The sequence below is a fragment of the Ranitomeya variabilis genome, chromosome 1 (assembly GCF_051348905.1).
Source record: "Ranitomeya variabilis isolate aRanVar5 chromosome 1, aRanVar5.hap1, whole genome shotgun sequence".
Taxonomy (NCBI): Eukaryota; Metazoa; Chordata; class Amphibia; order Anura; family Dendrobatidae; genus Ranitomeya; species Ranitomeya variabilis.
This window is the reverse complement of record NC_135232.1, coordinates 873313321-873333516: the sequence shown is the minus strand read 5'-3', so window position 1 is coordinate 873333516 and position 20196 is coordinate 873313321. Positions and strand designations below refer to the sequence as shown.

At 45.6% G+C, this 20196-nt stretch overlaps 1 protein-coding gene across 1 annotated transcript; it reads right to left on the bottom strand.

Annotated features, from left to right (window-relative positions):
• Positions 1 to 814: 814 nt before the first annotated feature.
• C1H4orf54 (chromosome 1 C4orf54 homolog) lies at positions 815 to 18792 on the bottom strand. The gene is made up of 2 exons (XM_077277592.1): positions 13633 to 18792; positions 815 to 8524 (listed from the first exon to the last, which is right to left on the bottom strand). The coding sequence occupies exon 1, from the start codon at positions 18756 to 18758 to the stop codon at positions 13641 to 13643; it is 5118 nt and encodes a 1705-aa protein (XP_077133707.1). The 5' UTR covers positions 18759 to 18792; the 3' UTR covers positions 815 to 8524; positions 13633 to 13640.
• Positions 18793 to 20196: the final 1404 nt, after the last annotated feature.

Genomic DNA, 20196 nt, shown 5'->3' with positions numbered 1-20196 from the left:
CAAAGACTATATTGCATCTTAAAGGGGTTGTCCACTAATTTTATATTAGTGATCTAATCCTAGGATAGGTCATCATTATAAGATTGGTGGGGTATGACAGGACACCCATCATCTACCATCTCCTCCCCCAGAGGCCGGATGCAAACCGAGTACAGCTTCGTGCACTGCAGTACCAGGTACCAGCCACTAGGCGGTGTGGTGTTCCGCTCCGTACAATTTGCATCCGGCCAAAGCTGGAGGCGATAGCAGCTGATCGGTGGGGGCGTCAGGTGTCAGACCCCTCCAGCCCCACAGATCTTATATTGATGGTCTATCCTAAGAATAGATCATGCATATAAAAGTAATGAAAACCCATTTAAATGAAAAAATAGTGTTGAAAATTACATACGCTGTGGGGTATTTCCAGGACTTCATTTGCTCTGCACACACGGTAACTACACATATAACTAACACTGTCCAGGATACAAAACCTAGTGACATGCTTATCTGAGAACTACAGCATTCTCCTACTAATGTATTGGATGCGCATTAAGGTAGTAATAGTATCAAGCTCACAGCTGTATTATGGATCTGGGTTCTATACATCCATATTCCAGTGTCTGGAGACTACTAACATTTTTCTGTAGGGGTCCACAGGCTATAAATACTGTTGCATGCTATATTATGGGGGGTTTTCTTAGGGACCCCGCTCACAAAGACGCCCCATAACATATAGAGTATCTATGCGTCCATGATATGCACTCATATGTATGGCTATACGGGCCGTCAGCTGCATGTATGAGCCTGTAATTGGCTTTTATGTCACCATGTATATGTCACCATGTCTTAGGTAGGATGAGTGTAAGGGCTCACTCACACGAGTGTATAACATGGCCAAGTGTTATCTGATGTTTTATTGGATAGCACTCGGCCCTATGTAATGCTACGGAGCAGTGCAGAGCTGAACATTTTTATCTAAAACCAATTCGGCATGAGAAAAAAATTGCAGCATGCTGCAAGTGCATCCGATAACCGGACCATTTGCATCCATACAAGTCTATGGGTGCATGTAAAACACTGGACTGCACTCAGATGTCATCCGAGTGCAGTCCAATGTATGCACAGAGAGACAATGGAGAAGATGGAGAAATTAAGTTCTCCCTCTTCTCGGCACCTGTGCTGAGATTCTCTCATGGGAGAGAATCTGATCACGGTAAGGTGACACATGGCTCAGACTGACAGTGTTTGATCCAAGTGATATTAGCATAATCGGCCAGATTCTCTCGCATGACAGAATGAGCATACTCTTATATTGGAGCTTTAGTCATGGCTTAAACCTATCCAAAGACTATTGAAAGATCGCAGGAGAGGGGAATCAGGGATCACTTTGTTAATGAATATTCATTAGTGTTATTTTTTACATACACACGATGGTCAAAATTGTTGGTACCTCTCGTTTAATGACACAAAAACCCACTATAGTCACAGAAATAACTTGAATCTGACAAAAGTAATAATAAATAAAAAAATCTATGAAAATGAACAAACGAAAGCAAGACATTGCTTTTCAACCATACTTCCACTGAATTAAAAAAAAATAAAACTCATGAATTAGGCCTGGACAGAAATGATGGTACCCTTAACTTAATATTTTGAGGCAATCACTGCAATCAAACGATTCCTGTAACTGTCAATGAGACTTCTACATCTCTCGACAGGTATTTTGGCCCACTCCTCAAGAGCAAACTGCTCCAGTTGTCTCATGTTTGATGGTTACCTTTTCCAGACGGCATGTTTCAGCTCTTTCCAAAGATGCTCAATAGGTCAGGGCTCATAGAAGGCCACTTCAGAATAGTCCAATGTTTTCCTCTTTGCCATTCTTGGGTGTTTTTATCTGTGTGTTTTGGGTCATTATCCTGTTGCAAGACCCATGACCTGCGACTGAGACCAAGCTTTCTGACACTGGGCAGCACATTTCTCTCTAGAATCCCTTGATAGTCTTGAGATTTCATTGTACCCTGCACTGATTCTAGACACTCTGTGCCAGATGCAGCAAAGCAGCCCCAGAACATAACAGAGCCTCCTCCATGTTTCACAGTAGGGACAGTGTTCTTTTCTTTATATGCTTCATTTTTCTGTCTGTGAACATAGATCTGATTTTCCTTGCCAAAAAGTTCCATTTTTGTCTCATCTGTCCATAAAACATTCTCCCAAAAGCTTTGTGTCTTGTCAACATGTAGCTTGGCAAATTCCAGTATGGCTTTTATGACTTTTTTTCAACAATGGTGTCCTCCTTGGGTGTCACTCTTTGGCTCATTCAATGACGGATGGTGCGATCTGACACTGATGTTCCTTGAGCTTGAAGTTCGCCATTAATCTGTTAGAAGTTTTTCTGGGCTCTTCTGTTACCATTCATATTATAAGTCTCTTTGATTTTGTCATCAATTTTCCTCCTGCGGCCACGTCCAGGGAGGTTGGCTACAGTCCCGTGGATCTTAAATTTCTGAATAATATGTGCAACTGTAGTCACAGGAATATAAAGCTGCTTGGAGATGGTCTTATAACTTTTACCTTTAACATGTTTGTCTATAATTTTCTTTCTAATCTCCTGAGACAACTCTTTCCTTCACTTCCTCTGGTCCATGCTGAGTGTGATACACACCATGTCACCAAACAGCACAGTGAGTAGCTGTAGCCCTATATATAGGCCCACTCACAAGGCCCATTCCAAGATTGTAGACACCTGTGATGCTAGTTAGTGGAAACACCATGATTTAACATGTCCCTTTTGCCACATTATTTTCAGGGGTACCATCATTTCTGACCAGGCCTATTTCATGAGTTTTATTTTCTTTATAATTCTGTGGAAGCATGGTTGAAAAGCAATGTCTGACTTTCATTTGTTCATTTTCATAGATCTTTTATTTATTATTACTTTTGTCAGATTCAAGTTATTTCTGTGACCATTGTGGGTTTTTCTGTCATTAAATGAGGGGTACCAACCTTTTGACCATCGTGTGTATAAATGGAATTCAGGAGGATCCCAGTGTTATAAAAGGATTATAAGCTTTTTGTAGTACTGAACATATTTATCATAGCAATATAACATGTTTTGTGCAAATATATAGAATAGCAGCATTTTGAGACTGACACGCTTCAAAAAGTAATGATAACAAAGGGGAAAGTAGCAAAGTTGTTATATCTTTTCAGTATCGAAGAACTCCTGGGGTCTTGGAAAACCGTGTGATGAAGAATCGATGGTGAAGTGAATGGAGGGCGTCTGAGCTCTGACTCCTTATATGCGGGTCATTGTTACTAATCATTCTGTGGGATAAACCCCTCACTTAGCTTTACATTTCATTTCAATGAGTTTTACTTCCTGCGTCCATCTAACCACATACTAATCATTCGGAACATAACCAACGCAAGTAACCAATGTACAGCACCATATATGGACGTGTCAGGCTACAATCCGGCCAGGTCCACACAGTAACGTTTAGAGAAGGTTTTTATGCATTTTTCTAGCAAGTTGATTTAAGATTCTAAAGAGTTCAAAATAAAAAAAGAAAGGACTATTTTGGATAGAATTCTGAATTTGATCCAAAAAGCATGAAAAACTGATCTACATGAGAAAGCCCTTAGGATACTTTTTTCTCAATGCAGTTTTCCTGACCTAAAGCTATGAGACTTTAATTAGATGAGGATTGTAGATATCACAACATAAAAGTTCCCTTGTAGCATGGGATTATATGTAAGTTATATTACACAAGTTATGAGTGCTGGGCAGATGATAGAGTAACACGTGGCATGGATATTTGGAGCCTGCTCCACCATGATTCCTAAAGCTTTGGTACATTTTACACTACCAAAATGTCACTGTTCTTTAAGAAAATAAAGATGACAAAGGCACAATTTTACATTTCTAATCACTGTGAAATAAATATGTTTGTACAAAGCTATGTCCCAAATCTAGCATGAATGAAACACACATATAAATCAATAATCATTTCTATATTTGTGATTAACTGCACTTAGAAAACTTAGAGACATATCGAGAGTTTTGATCGGTTAGTGCCCAATTCCTGAGACTTCCCTAAAAGGAAGTGCCAAACGCTCAGCGAAGCACCGGTCTCCTCGGAAGCTAAAGAATAGCAGAAAGTCCATGAGCCCATCTCTGGAGTCAGAGGAGAGCAGGGCTTGGCTGACCGCTTCTGCTGCTTTCCCGTTTTAGCGATCCCCACAGATCAAAACAGTTTTCGAAAAGTGCAGTTAAACTTTAAATATGTCCAGAACAAAGAGCTCAATCTATTACAGAAGTTTTTACTGTTCTTCTGGTTTCCCCATTGATAAGAATACATATAATGGGACCTTTACTAATTATCAAGTGAAAAGCTCTAAATGCCTCTCTGAGCACCATGCAAGGTTTCATTAAAAATGCTAGACTGTTTGCTTTCTACTGCCTCTATGTATCATAGTACATTGCAGACAGCAGAATAAGTTATCAGTGGAACGTTCAGTGAGCATGTCTGATTGTAGAGTCTGTTACGACTCATGTAGACTTCTGTGCAAATCAGACCCAACACAAAGCGCTAATGCACGGACTGGCTGCAGGTCTCATGACCAGAGCATGACAGCTTCCTTCATTTTTATGAGGCTGTCATGCTTGGATTGGGAGATCCGTTTCAAGTCCATGCATTGTGATCCGAGATCAGACTGAAATCCACAGACTGAGTCCTAACCCTTATTTTTCTTCTGCTCTTCAGCGAAACTGATGTATGACCAAAGCAAAGTTCAACTTTTAAAGCCCCCACATTATATGCTTGGCTGAACGATTGATGGCCTGATATTATCTCCCCCAACTTCCCCATACACAGGAACACCCCACTTGGCCAAGTCCTCGTGTTCTCTATGAGGGAGCCGCTGCCAGGCAGTGGATTGGCTGTTGGAAGTTCAACAGGCTGTATCCTTCTCTCCCACAACATCATCTGTCATGGAAGAGTCAGGAAGCCCTCAATACACTTTAGACTGTTTGCTGATCTCGCCATTATTGTTGGGTTTGGTTGGCTGTAGTGTAAGGTATAGGGAGGCTTTAGAAGATTGCTCAGAAGAAGAGAGTTAGGAGTTATAATAAAAACCACCAGTAGAGCTCACAGACGGCTTAACTCTTAATTCATTCTGCAGTCTGCCAAGTACTCTCATACGTAAAGGCTGTAGAAACTAAATAGTCCCAAATGTTTCAATTAAACTATGCTACAAAAATGCTATTGCAAAAGAGAGCTGAGGCTGAACCAAAAAAAGATGATTTATCCACAATGTGTAGATATAGCCTTTAGCTGGCCTAACTAGCTGTGAGACTATTGCTCTTTACTCCCATACTCAGCATTATCAACTTCCCAAAACATACCCCTCAAACAGTTACTAAGATTTCATTTCCAAAGCTCCACAACACACAGACGCCTCCCTAAGGAGAACTGACCAGAAATGGAACATGCATTCGTGTACTCTTTGGTAAGCCAAATGTGAAAAAAGACCTTCCTGAGAGAAATCTGTCTATACATACGGTACAGTGTCCAATGAGATTTCCAATAAGCACCCATTGCATAAAGTCTATAAAAAAGATGTCACTCTGATGTAAAAAATAAAAAGTATTGAAGACGTCATGTTCTGCACTGCCCAGCAGTTTAATAAAGCCGAATACAGTCTTTGCTGCATCAATGGGAATTCTTCATCCTTAGGTATAGTATTCCAATACACATTAGCAATCGGCATGAACACCGTGGACATCCATAGAGTTATTGACCATTACGCTGGAGCTTCAGATGTGGACACCACAGGAAGAGCATCTCAGCAGACCGACTATGCTGCAGGCAGTACATTGGGAATATGATTGCAGGAAAATGCTTTAAGCGAGATTTATTAACTTTGGATTCATTTTTTTGGCTGCAAAAAGTGCAAATTTTGGTGCACATCCGTTTTACACAAAATATTGCTCCCTTTTTCTGTTCAATGATGCTTGTCACTTTTCACAAAACGTGTGTGTAGCATAGTGGAAGAAGAGGGGGTGTTCACCTTCCAAATGATTTGATATAATTTGCGCCAGAATCTGAATCTCTATTGTAGCGCCTGCGCACAGCTTTCTCTGGGCTAATATGGCAGAGGAACAGACCGGTGAACCAAGCAGAAGTCAGGGGTGAGCCATCCAGGGGACATAAAAGAGGCCAATCAAGTCAAGTCAGGAGGAACCTCCTAGTGAAGACTTCTCCTGCTGTGCCCAGCTCTATTTCATTCTACTGATTCTCTGAAATGCTGCAGTTTTATACAGTAAAACAAATTTTAGTGTAATGTGAGAGCCAATCAGTATTTTATGTTGCCCATAGTTAGGCCAAAATTACTTACAATGGACAAGTGACATCAATGTCAAGTGGCCCATCAAGAGTAGGTGCACAGACATCGCAGGAACGGTGCCAGCATGGGAGGGAAGTATACACTGTTTTTGTTTTATATAAAACTGAAGTTGATAAAGGCAATCTGTCAGAAGATTTTTGCTATGTAATCTGAGCACAGCATAAGGTAAGGGCTGAGATGCTGATTTCAGTGATATGCCACTTATTAGACTGTGTGCCGTTGTTTCAAAACTATCCGTGCTTTATCAGCAAGAGATTATCACTGCTGGACTAGCTGCCTAGTGTCTGCTGGTCTGACCACGCCCCCAGCACTGATTAGCAGCTCACTGTCAATATACAGCTCTGGAAAAAATTAAAAGACCACTGCAAAATGTTCAGTTTGTCTGATTTTTCTCTTTACATGTATATTTTTGAGTCAAAAAATGGTCAAAATGAAAAAAAAAACCAGTGCTTTCAGACCTCAAATAATGCAAAGAAAACAAGTTCATAATCATTTAGAAACAACAATACTAATGTTTTAACTCAGGAAGAGTCCAGAAATCAATATGTTGTGGAATAACCATGATGTTTATTCACATCTTTCATGCGTCTTGGCATGCTTTCCACCAGTCTTTCACACTGCTTCTGGCGCAAAAATGGAAGCAGTTCTTCTTTGTTTGATGGCTTGTGACTATCCATCATCCTCTTGATTAGATTTCAGAGGTTTCCAATGGGGTTCAGGTCTGGAGATTGGGCTGCCCATGACAGGGTTTTGATGTGGTGGTCTCTTAATTATTGCCAGAGCTGTACAATGAACACAGAAAGCTGTAGTTTTTAGCTTTCTGAGCTCTGCCACATCTAACAACTCTGATTGTATCATAATTGCTGCACCCAGTCATCTAAGTGATACATCAATGGAATCAGGGTCTCTTTCTCTACAATATGCTGCTCTCAGATGAGATGGATGGCAAAAACAATGTGACAGATTCCCTTTAAAATGAATCTGTCAACAGATTTGATGATATAAACTGCATGCATTATTAAATAATTGTAGCTATCCTGATGAAGCCTACAAGCATAATTTAAAAATCCATGTCAAACAGGCTGTATAATCCTGATATTAAAATGATAAATTTTCTGAGCTGGACAAATAAACATTTATTTTAATATCAGGGGGATAAACCTTAAAAAAGGACAGTACAACCTTTCTAATATGGATTTTACAAATACAAACACCGGTCTCATCAGGTCTAAAAGATCTGCAGTTTGCATCATGTAATCTGGTGACGGATCCTCTGCAGGATGCCAGACACGATCCGCATACGTCATGTCATTGGCTCTCCGTATGATTTCTAATGTAAATAGATTGGGCACTAACATACTCCTGGCAGATTTCTACCAGTCCGGCCATAAAATGAGCTGTGATTGCTTGTACATAATTAGATCAGACCCTATTTTCTTGGCAAGTGTTTTGCAGCAATGTTTGTATACACACAGACGTACAATCCGCATACATCAGCAAGTATATAAATCGTCATGCAGTAAGGCGCAAGATTTTACCTGTGTGATAGTGACTTGCTGGAGACAGATGTGAGTCTTCAAGTTTATGGCAATAATATCCATAAATGAATGAGATACCTGCCTGCAGCATAGAAAACCCACAGTAGCTGCAATGCGACATGGTGTACTTGGTAGCCCATCTACTAGTTTCACTACAAATATCAATCAGACTCAGTGCGTCTAATGCCTGAAAGCACATAAGGACAGTAATACACTGAAAGCATTAATGTCATTGCAAACAAAGCTCGCATAACAGATCCATATTTTCCTGGCATAATCCATACTCCAAAGAAACATTGAGAAAAAGAAATACACATATGAGCTTATAAAAAAAAGTACACTCATTAGAAGACCAGCTAGGGCTCCAATGGAAATCTAACCGTGGCTAAGTATGCTATCTATGAACCCAAACTCACACAATCCATCAGCTGTGATTTGTTTCTTTCTCCACCTCGCGTAGTACATCACTGACTCTCCGCTTTGTTTCACAGTATGTGTGCAAAGCTTATCTTGTAGGCTTCCGTAGGGCCCACCAACCTTTCTGCAAGTCCCACACCCTGCAACATAATGTGGAACTTGGTCCGAATCAGCAGACAACTTCACTGTAAGGAGATATGGAAAAGTAAAGTGAGAAAACCAATAATATAGGGTTAAGATATTCACACTCGCCATGCTACTCGCTTATACCACATTTGGAAACAACGTATTGGGTCAAGGAGAGCTGTGGCCAGCTAATGGTTGTCCTCGCAGCGCAACGTTCCTGGGCACATTATCACTTTAGGTAACCTGCAGGGAAATGTGGGTCACCCTATTCCCTGCACTCCCAGGTGACCGTGTGTCACTGTGCAGGAAATCAAAGTGAAGAGGATTCAGCCCTACACCAGCACTGTGCCGCTTTCATACTCAGGATCGTTGGGGTCCAAGAGTTTAGACCAACACTGATCATAAAGTGTTCGCATATCCTAGCACTTTGTCATTGTATGAGTTGGAGTAATCCTTTGGGGAAAGTGGGTCATAAAACTCACAGAAGGTTCATAGAGCTTTAGTTTAATGATCTCTGATGGAGCGCCTTCCAATAGTGTCAGGAGTCGCACCACCGCAGCGCTTCTACACACAACTCTATACACTGCTATCCTCTAGCCTGAAGGAGGTCTGAGATATCAAACCAAAAATTCCCCCTGACTAAGCATCTGTGAAACGCGCGTCGGGGACTTGGTGCACTGTTTGTATATGCCTTCAAGTATTTGTTGGGTGATCTAACTTGGTTCAAGGTGACTGCCACCACTTACTTATTTGTGTTTCCCTGCATTCATTAATATTTTTTCTAATATTCTTTGAATTGACAATATATGCACTTTTTACTCGTGGTTCCCTAGCCTTACATTGCATCCTATAAATTTCAGCATTTGGTATTTATATGTGAACATTTTCTTTTTTTGGCTCACCCACCATTTATTTCATGTGTCTGTATACTCTGGCATTTTTTATCTTTTATTTTTTATTTATTCATTCTTTCACATATACTTTTTAATGAGACCTAAATAAAATTGATCTGATTGATCTGAATTGACATTTTTCTTGGCTTGGGCCACAGCTCTTCGGTTTCCTCTGCTCTAAGATTAGGTGCCAAAAATTGATGATAAATGCCCTTTAAAAGTGGTGACTGTGTTTTTAGCACTGAGTCCAAATGTATCTTTACGAAAAAATGAATAATTGTGATAGTAACAATGCCTTCCATGCAGGATTGCAATTTTATGTGTATGTCCTTTAGGAAGAAACGTGGTAATGACTTTCACACAAGGAAGAGATGTTAAAGGCTACTTTCACACATCAGTTTTTTGCCGTCAGGCTCAATCTGGCAAATTTATAAAAAAAAACAGATCAGTCGCAAATTGTGGAAAACTGATGTGATGGATCCGTTTTGTCGACCAAAGAGAGAGACCCCAGAATGGAAACCGCATGCTTAGTTTAAAAAAACGGAATCCGTCGCCAGATTCAGTCATTTAACGGATCCAGCGCCGTAGGGTTCCATTATAACAAACGACGGACGGATCCGTCGCTGGCGGTTTTTTCGACGGACACAAAAAGCGCGTTACTATGTCCGTTTTCTCCAGCCGCCGGAAATACAATTTTCAACGGATCCGGCGAAAAACGGAGGAAACATGAGGCCATCCATCGCAATCCGTCACTAATACAACTCTATGAGAAAAAAACGGATCCGGCGGAAAAAAAACGATCCGTTTTTTTCAAAATTCGACGGATTGTGCCTGATGGCAAAAACCTGATGTGTGAAAGCAGCCTTATTCTTCTCCCTCACAAAACTAATCCACATGAATGAGATCTTACTAATGGCAGACACAGACAGGAAAGGTCCCCTGTGCAAGAACACTATATGGGCCCTTTGTGGTCCAGTAGTGCATCAGAATGCACAATTTCACCTGCTTTGGAGGTAGACATAGGCCCCTTTACCTCTTGGTTACCTGTGGGGCTGCACAGGTTGCACCAATGGTATGTCCGCCCTATATTACAGTACTAACATACTTACTATATTGTATTACAATTCTAAACATTTGTATTTTGGGTCTTTTATTCATAACATACAAACAGTAAATAATACAAAGGATCCAAGAATACAAGCTTCTCTAGAAATACAGAAATAGATTAGCTATTCTCCTAGTCTCAGGGTGCTGGTAGACATGGGTCAAATTATTATGCCATTTATAACAGTGAGTGCATCTAATAAAGGGAAATAAAGGGCCCAACCCTCCTAAGCTGTCTATATGGGTACACAGGTCATAGAAAGCTGAATAAAATGATACCTTGATATATGCGATGTCTTATTCGAGAGAAATCCCCATTTTTCTTATACAGTATGTAAATGAGCTGTTCGGGACTATGGGCTGGATCGGACCGCCCACTGGACCAAAAATCTGAATGTTTTCTCATAAAACTATGTATCAATATGCTCTGTGCCCCCTGCTCTTTAACATGGTGTCTGCAGATTGGACAACATTTTCATGGTGACAGGTTCCCTTTAAGGTCTTTTCCTGCTACAGCTTTCATTTTTTCTTACCATTTGCGCTGGTAAAGCTCTCAGGATATGCGATAGAGGGTCCATAAATGATCTGGCCTCTATCTGGTGGTATACAACAGGGTTTCCATTTTTTTGGCACATGGAAAAATCTTTCGGGGCAAAAAGGGCTTAAAACCTATGTGCACATGTTTTCTATTATGTGACAAGGCCGGAAATGCCCTGCTGACTGGTGGGGTGCAAGTCCTGACACCTGCATTGGTTGCTCAGAATGCTTGCCACATGTGAGGGGCTCAGGGCGCAGCAGTGTTTGTGCCTTTCTACATGCTTAATAGACACAAACCAAAGAAAAAAGTGCCAAAAAGGTCAGAAAACAATAGGACAAAAAATTAAGGCTAAAATAGCTTTACTAGTGAGGGTAAGATATAACACTACAAGCAAAAAGAGGTGCCCGCACGGGTAGAAAAACAATACATAATTACACCAAATGCTAAAATACTGTAAATTTAAATAATATTATTAAAATTACAAGCCAATACACCCAGTATTTATATATACACAATTATTAATGTAGGCATCCTAACATTAACAAGGCTCAAAGACCAATCTTGTACTGACACTGTGACCAGCATAAAACATAGGTATGACTAATGTGAATGTGTGCAAAAGAGATGCCAAAACAGTCAAATGTATATTAGACGTAACTAAAAACAATCACACAAGTGCAAGGTGATGACTGAAAATGATTAGATCAAATATTAATGACAAATCACATTAAATAAACAAACTACGGTAAATGAAACAAGGTGCAAGTGCAAATGTGGAAGGAGGGGAGAAGGATAAGGCTGGTCACTGGAGTGAAATGGTCCTAATAACTGCCATAAATGATATCAGAAAATGAACAGGCTACATATAGCCAGATAAGATAGATATTATGTCACAAATATAATAAGGAGCCAATAGCTATAGTTAGGAAACGTCACGTCAATCATCTACCAGAGGTGAAAGATTAGGCCTATTAATATGGCAGAGATGAGGGCAGACGAGTAATAAATACCTGGGTGTATGGAGAATGCCATGCAGGGCTCACCCCGACGCGCGTTTCGGAACTTGTGTGATTGTTTTTAGTTACATCTAATATACATTTGACTGTTTTGGCATCTCTTTTGCACACATTCACATTAGTCATACCTATGTTTTATGCTGGTCAGTGTCAGTACAAGATTGGTCTTTGAGATTCGTTAATGTTATGATGCCTACATTAATAATTATGTATATATAAATACCGGGTGTATTGGCTTGTAATTTTAATATTATTCCAATTTACAGTATTTTAGCATTTGGTGTAATTATGTATTGTGTTTCTACCCGTTCGGGCACCTGTTTTTGCTGGTAGTGCTATATTTTACTCTCACTAATAAAGGTACTTTAGCCTAAATTTATGACCTTTGTTCTGCACTTTTGTCTTATGGTTTGTACTTAATTCCAAATGGTCTACCATTCTCCTTTATACAGCAGATATACATCACTCACTGTATACTACATTATTATTATCACCTTTTTCTATATAATTTGTGATATACATCTATTGCTGTGTTCAATACTTTTTTTAGTTATTAAATGCTTAATAGACAGTCTAGGGGTCTGTCCACGGATCTAGGGGTGCAATCATGCAGGATTTCTGCTTCCTAAGCAGCTCACGTTAGTGATTGGTTGGGGGTCTCAAAATCCAGTCCCCTCTCAATCTACAGGTCATTTAAAGGGAACCTGTCACCACCCCCCCCCCCCAGTCGTTTCAAACCAAAAGAGCCACCTTGTGCAGCAGTAATGCTGCATTCTGACAAGGTGGCTCTTTTAGTTCTGGGTGCTGTAACTAGAGTAATAATCAGTTTTATAATTTGTCCGAAATACCTGCTCCTCAGTCAAGTGGGCCGGCGTTTCCCCCCTGCTTCAGACGCCACACAGCTGTCACTCACATCTTCTGGGCGCCGGGCTCCGCCTCCTCCTCACCGCTGTTTTCAAAGTAGCCGGCGCCTGCGCTCTTTTCCCCTGCCTGTGGGGAAACGCCGGCCTCCTTGACGGAAGACCAGGTATTTCTGACAAAATTAAAAAATGGATTATTTCTCTAGTTACAGCACCCAGAACTAAAAGAGCCACCTTGTCAGAATGCAGCATTACTGCTGCACAAGGTGGCTCTTTTAGTTTGAAATGACTGGGGGGGGGGGGGGGGGTGACAGGTTCCCTTTAAGGCCATGTCACATATTAAAAACAAACAAAAAACGTTTAGGTCCTCTTCTAAGCTCACTAAAGGCTTGTCCACCAATCAGCAGGCACAACATATAATTTTTGCCCCAATGGATGTATTCCTATGGTTTGCGGAAGCCACAGTATGGCGTATGTCATGGCCTTCAAATATCTACGCTAGGATTTCTCCTAGTTTATGTATACAAAGACAAAAAAGGTGCAGTGCGTTGCAAAAGAAAAGATCCAGTCATTTTATTCTTTTACATCCCTGAATGTTCTGGGCTTAGGTGTCTAGTGGGTGGTCCGCACAGTGACTGACGGCTGTGTCTGTGTACATACTCATATAGGGTGTCAGTCATTGATGGGACCACCTACAGGACTCATAAGCCCAGAACAGAAACTGAAACAGAAATACAAAATCTGACGTAATCTTACCTGTGTGTTCATCTGTGCTCCACTACAAAGCGCATGGTGGTGCCATCAAAGGATGGTGGAGCCACAATCCTCGGCCCAGGCTGGGATAACATACTGATCACCTGCTTTCCATCGGGGCAGCCTAAGGATCCTCTTCTGATACTAGTGGCTTGTGCTATTGAGGGATTGGCAGTGGCAGAGCCTGTGGCTAAATAGTAAGGGCTATCAGCCATACCCATATCCACTGGGTGCGATCCGTCCACTACTGGCATTTCGTAGGAGTGTTCACTCACTGGAGTGGAGAGTTGTGTCTGCAGGTGGTTGGGGGGAAGAACTGCAGTTGGCGCAGTGGGTAAAAAGCCAGGGTAAAACATATAAGCCGGTCCATATGCTCCAGGGCTTAGGGCTAATTGTGGCATAGGGAGAGGCACTGGGGTAACAGGAGGTGGGGGCACAGGAACATCCACATACTGTCCAGTTTCTGGGTCAAAGAGCCTCCTTTTAATTGGCTGCACAGGAGTGTCCACCAGATAGTACTGTCCTGTAGCTAGGTCTACCAACATCTTTCTCTGGGTCTGGGGGTACATCTCAGCTGGAGTGGCTGAAGTGAAAGGAGGGGAGTAATAAATAGGGCCTTGGGCACTGGGCATTGCCATGGTTATAGGTGGCAGAGGGTGATGGTAGATGGCAGCTGGTGGGACTGAGTCAGGGGTCTGAGGCTCAGAGCCTGCAGAGGCTGCTCTGGTGGGCTGCACACCCTCTCTCACCTTGCTGTTCCAGTCTCTGGGGGCTTTGATGGGGCTCTTGGGGCTGGAGTCTTGTGTCTTGGTGCTGAATGGAGGAAGGGTGCAGAAGGGTGCAGATTCCCGGATCACAGAGGTGGCCTCTCGGGTGCTGGCACTGCTATATGGGTTCCCAGCCACTTCTTTGGCATTGCCAGTGTTCTCTCGGGAAGCTGTACCAGTGTTCTCCAGGGCAGCTGTGCCACTGTTATCCTTGGCAGCTGTGCCAGGGTCCCGGGAAGCTGTGCCAATGTTCTCCTGGGCAGTTGTGCCAGGGTCCCTGGTAGCTGTTCCAATGTTCTCCCGGGTAGCTGTGCCAGGGTCCCTGGTAGCTGTGCCAATGTTCTCCCGGGTAGCTGTGCCAGGGTCCCTGGTAGCTGTGCCAATGTTCTCCCGGGTAGCTGAGCCAGGGTCCCTGGTAGCTGTGCCAATGATCTCCCGGGCAGCTGTGCCAAGGTCTCGGGTGTTGGTCGGTGGATCCCGGATACTTGCTGGAGGTTTTGCCTCTGTGGCCGCCTTCACCGGGATGGTGAGGTAGTTTTCGAAGTCTGCGCTGGCTTTGCGCACCAGGGAAGGAGGCTGCACTTCTGTCTTCTTGGGCTCCTCGATGGCCATGCCGGGGATTTTCAAGGTGGAGGGAGGCTGTGGCCGAGTGTTCTTGGTGTTGAGGCTCGCCTCCATGCTCTGCTGCTGTGTCCGGGTGTTCTTGGTGTTGAGGCTGGCCTCCATGCTCTGCTGCTGTGGCCGGGTGTTCTTGGTGTTGAGGCTGGCCTCCATGGTCTGCTGCTGGATCCGGGTGTTCTTGGTGTTGAGGCTGGCCTCCGTGCTCTGCTGCTGTGGCCGGGTGTTCTTGGTGTTGAGGCTGGCCTCCATGCTCTGCTGCTGTGGCCGGGTGTTCTTGGTGTTGAGGCTGGCCTCCATGCTCTGCTGCTGGATCCGGGTGTTCTTGGTGTTGAGGCTGGCCTCCGTGCTCTGCTGCTGTGGCCGGGTGTTCTTGGTGTTGAGGCTGGCCTCCATGCTCTGCTGCTGGATCCGGGTGTTCTTGGTGTTGAGGCTGGCCTCCATGATCTGCTGCTGTGGCCGGGTGTTCTTGGTGTTGAGGCTGGCCTCCGTGCTCTGCTGCTTGCTCCTGGCCGGGGCAGCGCTCACAGTGAACACACTGGCTCTGGAGCTCGGCTTCGTCTCCGGCTGTTCCTGCTTCTTCGCTTCTGTGAATTTGGACACCTGGAAAGTCCTGGGCGGCGCCTTGTTTTCAGGGGCTTTGCTGGGGCTCCTCTCTACACCTGGGTGAGAATTGCGGCGCCCCGGTGGCTCGGGCGCTGTGCTGACCATGGGGACCGATGCTTTGCGGGGGATCTCCACCGCAGGCTTGGGTTCCTCCGGTGCACCGTGGCCGGCGATCATGGACAGGACATGGCTGCCTTTCAGCTGCTGCGGTTCCTCTTTGCGCTTCCACTCCTTCTTATCAAACACATAGAGCTGCTCCATGGTCTTCACCGCGGCCGTGAGCTTCTGCAGGGCCACCTGGGACTGTGGGGACTTGGGCTCAGGCTTGACTTCGGGCTCCTTTGGCTTCTCCTGCTTCCACTTGGACGCTTTCGATACGATCTTCACCACCGGCATCGTGGGTGCTGTTTTACTGGGCGCAATGGTGGCCACCGGCAACCTTCCCGATGCCCGATGCACAAGGACAGTCTCTGATAGCCCCATCTCCAGCTCATTGTCCTGGGGGCTACCCTTCTCACTCTCCTCCTTGTTCTTCACAGCCTGACAGGTGATCACAATGGGGGACAGCGAGGAGGAGATCTTAGGGAGCAGCTTAGTCTTGGGGTCGGTGGCACTGTGGTCAGACATTACGCTGGCCCTGCCGCTGCCCTCACCTGTGTCCTGGCTGTAGGAGCTTTTCAGCAGCTTCCTGACATCCCTCACCTGGTGAATGGCTCCTGGCACCTTGGATTTGGCTTCTCTTACATCTCTGACAAGGAACTGGGGCATCTTCTCCAGAACCTCAGCTCTGCAGGGGACTTGATTCCTCAGGTCCTCGGCTGCCTTGGACAGGCTGGCAGCACTGGCTGCTAAATTGGGGGTCAGCAGTTTGGCAATGTTGAAGGGGCTATCTTTATTCTCTGCCGATAATCCTAGCTTGAGTTTAATCTCCTGAGGCTTGGGGGTCACCCTAGGGGTCAGCCTGCTCACTGAAGCCTCCATGATATGGAGTTTTTCGCTTTTGATTTCATTCTCATTGCGGCTGAAGCAGGTCTGGTGGGCATAGGTAGACACCGAGTACTTGGTGGCCTGCTTCTCCACCTGCTTCTCCTTCGGAGTGTGCTGGATGCCAGGGACATAGAGCCGGGACATCTTGGTGGACTGCACAGAAGAGATCTCTCCTAGCTCTGCTCTCCAATCTCTTTCTAGTGGGATCTTGATCCTTCTTGCTTTTGCAACGTTCTCCTCAATTTTCTTCTCCATCTTTTCTATCTCCTTCTCCTTCCATGACCTGAAGGCACTGTTTTGACTGCGGAGAAAGATGCCCTTCATTGTCTCGGATGCAGTCTTCTTCATCTCACATATGGTTTCTTCTCGGTGGGTTTCAAAGGGTGACACTCGTTTATCTAAAGAAGTCGCATCTTTAGGAGTCGCTGAGAAAAACTCCCCTAGATCCTCACTGCTGACCAGGGTGAAGTCTGAGTCGGCCTCGGAGAACTTGGAGTTCTGTCTCTGTAGACCCTTTTCCTTTGCGCCCTCACCCTCTTTGGGGGCAGCTTTGTGAGAGGTGTCGCTGAGCTCCCCTCTTTCCATCTTGAACTCCTGCTCCAGTTGCATTTTCTTGGAGATTATATTTTTCAGCAGACTTGAGGCATACTTGGACTTGTGGGTGCCGTCCATGGCTTCTACTAGGGCGCTGTTGCTCTGCTTGGTCACCTCCAGGGTCGGAGCTGCACGGTCTTTTGGCAGGGTCTCTGTAACTCCATCTGTGCAAGCCGAGCCTGGATGATCAGTGCTGGCTGGCTTGTTGGCTCGCTCACTCCCAGCACAGGCTTTCACATTGCTGCTGCTGAAATTTAGGGTCTCTGTCAAAGTGACCACCCGGGACCCAGACTTGATGCGCTTGGAGGAGGCTGGGTTTGCCCCCTTTCCCACTTCACTGACCACCAGCTCGAAAGCCTTGGTCTCGGACTTGTTGGCTTGCACATACACCTGCTGCTCCTTGCTTGCATCCTTGCCTAGTTTCTTGAGTCCAAAGTTGGAGGTAGTTGATGTGTGCTGGTGCAGGGTCTTCTCTGCTTTTTGGGAGAGGAAAGACCCTCCTTTCCAGTCCAGGTAGGTGGACCAACTGTTTATCCCAATGTTCTGGTCAGACAGAGAGGTGGTGGACTCGCTGGAGCTGAAGTTGATGGCTTCGAAGTAGGGGTAGGCCAGGCTGCGGAAAGCCCTGGAGGTCAGGTTGCGCACCTCCTTGTCCGCATCGTCCAGCTCGCTGACCGCACTGGAGGCGCCGCTGGAGATGTCGGCGTGGACCCCGCTGCGAGCCTGGAGCCTGGCCGGGACGGCCACCAGCCTGTGGGCATCCGATGCCTGGGAGTACGGGTGGCAGTGATGCTGGGGCAGCGCCTTGCTCCCAGGGGCTGTGGACAGGCAGTAGCTCATGTCTGGATCATGCCTGGCATCCGCAGGGGCGCTGTGCTGGCTGCTCGGGATGCTGCCAGGCTCATTTATAGCCTTGGATGCGGTTTTGATTGATAGGAGGATCTGTCCCGTGGAGACCCCCGGAGTGGCCTCGTCCTGCCTGCTGCGGGCGCTGCTGCTGCGGGCGCTGCTGCTGCTCCGGGAGCTGTCGGAGTAGGTGCTCACCAGCTCGGTGCTGCCCAGGCTGTCTGTGGGGTTAGGATCACTGGCAGTGCTCAAGTAGTAGCTGCAGTCCTCTTCATCGGTCGGGGTGCCCCCCTGGCTGTCAAACGAGGCGTATTCCAAGAAGCTGCAGGGGGCGCTGTCCGCCGGCGCACTCCAAGTCACTGGGGCCAGCCCAAAGTCAGGGTAGTCCGGCTCCTGGTCAGCCTCGCAGAGCTGGATTTCGTGGGTGGTGATGTAGTGCGCCTCGTCGTTGGCACAGCCCTGATGGGGCACGGGGGCAGGGGACGGGGAGGAGGGCGCAGTGCCCTGGCATGTGGCCCCTGGGCGCTGCTCTTGGACCTTGTGCGTGCTGTGCCCGTCCTCCATGCCCGGCGCTCTCCCCAGCGCGCTCAGGGTGACGGTGAGCCCGGCTGCGCTGCCGGCTGCTCTCTTCTCTGAGGTGACGGGGATGTCCGCGCACCCTGCTCCCAGCTCTGCCCCCTGCCGGCCGTGCCCGCTCACCGCCTGCTGCATGGCGCCTGGCTGTCAGTCCGAGTGGCACCGGCGGAGGAGAGCTGCAGCCGCGGCCTCTGCCCACAGAAATGAAGGCAATGCAGACGGGACATTCTTCTTTTCCTGAATGGGATCATACGTCACCCTGAGAGGGTGTAAGTGACATTGAGGGTGACAGTGAGGGGGCTGCCATGTGCTTTATGTCTGTCCCTTTGTAGTTTGCAGCATTGTCCCACCAGCAGCAGGGGGCATTTCATTCCATCCGCCCTCTGGGCATGTTCAGCCTTCACCCTTTTTCCTACTGAAGTGCTAGCACCTGTGAGGGTCCCAAGTATCAACTTTCCTAGAAAATCCTGACACTGGGGGTCCACAGCTGGCAACAAATGTAGGTGTATTTACAGAGGGTCTCGTATGTGAGATAGATCAAGCCCTGGGGATGAGAGGAACGGGAAATAGTGGGAGGTCTCTGCTGCGACCCACCTGGAGACGAGGGACCCAAGTGATAAGCTTATTGTACATTTACACCCTCCCTCCAAAAAATCTAATAATTTCCATGAAGTGCTATTTCCGTGTTGCAGCATCGACCTAGTCACTATCGGGCTACGTTCGGACCTAGTCACTATCGGGCAACGTTCAGACATAGTCACTATCGGGATGCGCTCAGACCTAGTCACTATCGGGCTACGTTCAGACTTAGTCACTATCGGAATATAGGAGAACCAAGAGTCAAAATTGGCCAAAAAATTCACAAAAAGTTATGTTTATTAAATAAATCCATTACATAAGTAAAATAAATAGTAGCAAAAAATTAGTTAAAAGAGCATGTCGTAACTGCATCCATAAATACACCCAAACGTCCAGGTATCTATAACAGGACCAGAGTGACTGTGATACACAATGTAATGACCATAAATGTCAAAGCCAGTGCTACCCACACATGAGCATGATTACCATAGGTAAGTGGCGATCAGATCAAATCTGAAAAAGTATACTACCAGTGATCAAATGGTGAAGATCACCACATCTCACCATGGGTACATCAAAAATGATAAACAGTCAAATAAGTAAATTACCCATGTGTGTGGTAAGGTCCTGCCAGGGTCCTGGATCGTGTACCCCAACGCACGTTTCGCAGTAGAGTATTGCCGCTTCCTCAGGGCCCCTGAGGAAGTGGGAAGAGAGTGGCCAAGTGCCAGAATAGGCGCATCTTCCAGATGTGCCTTTTCTGGGGTGGCTGGGGGCAGATGTTTGTAGCCAGGGGGGCCAATAACCATGGACCCTCTCTAGGCTATTAATATCTGCCCTCAGTCACTGGCTTTACCACTCTGGCGGAGAAAATTGCGTGGGAGCCCACGCCAATTTTTTCCGCCATTTAACCCTTTATTTTAGCAGCCACAGCAACCAAATTTTGCACATACACACTACTAACAGTAGTGTGGAATATGCAAAAAAAAAAGGG

Bases quoted from the DNA above. Each gene is read 5' to 3' on its own strand.
- C1H4orf54 (XM_077277592.1), bottom strand. From the start codon at position 18,758: ATGCAGCAGGCGGTGAGCGGGCACGGCCGGCAGGGGGCAGAGCTGGGA.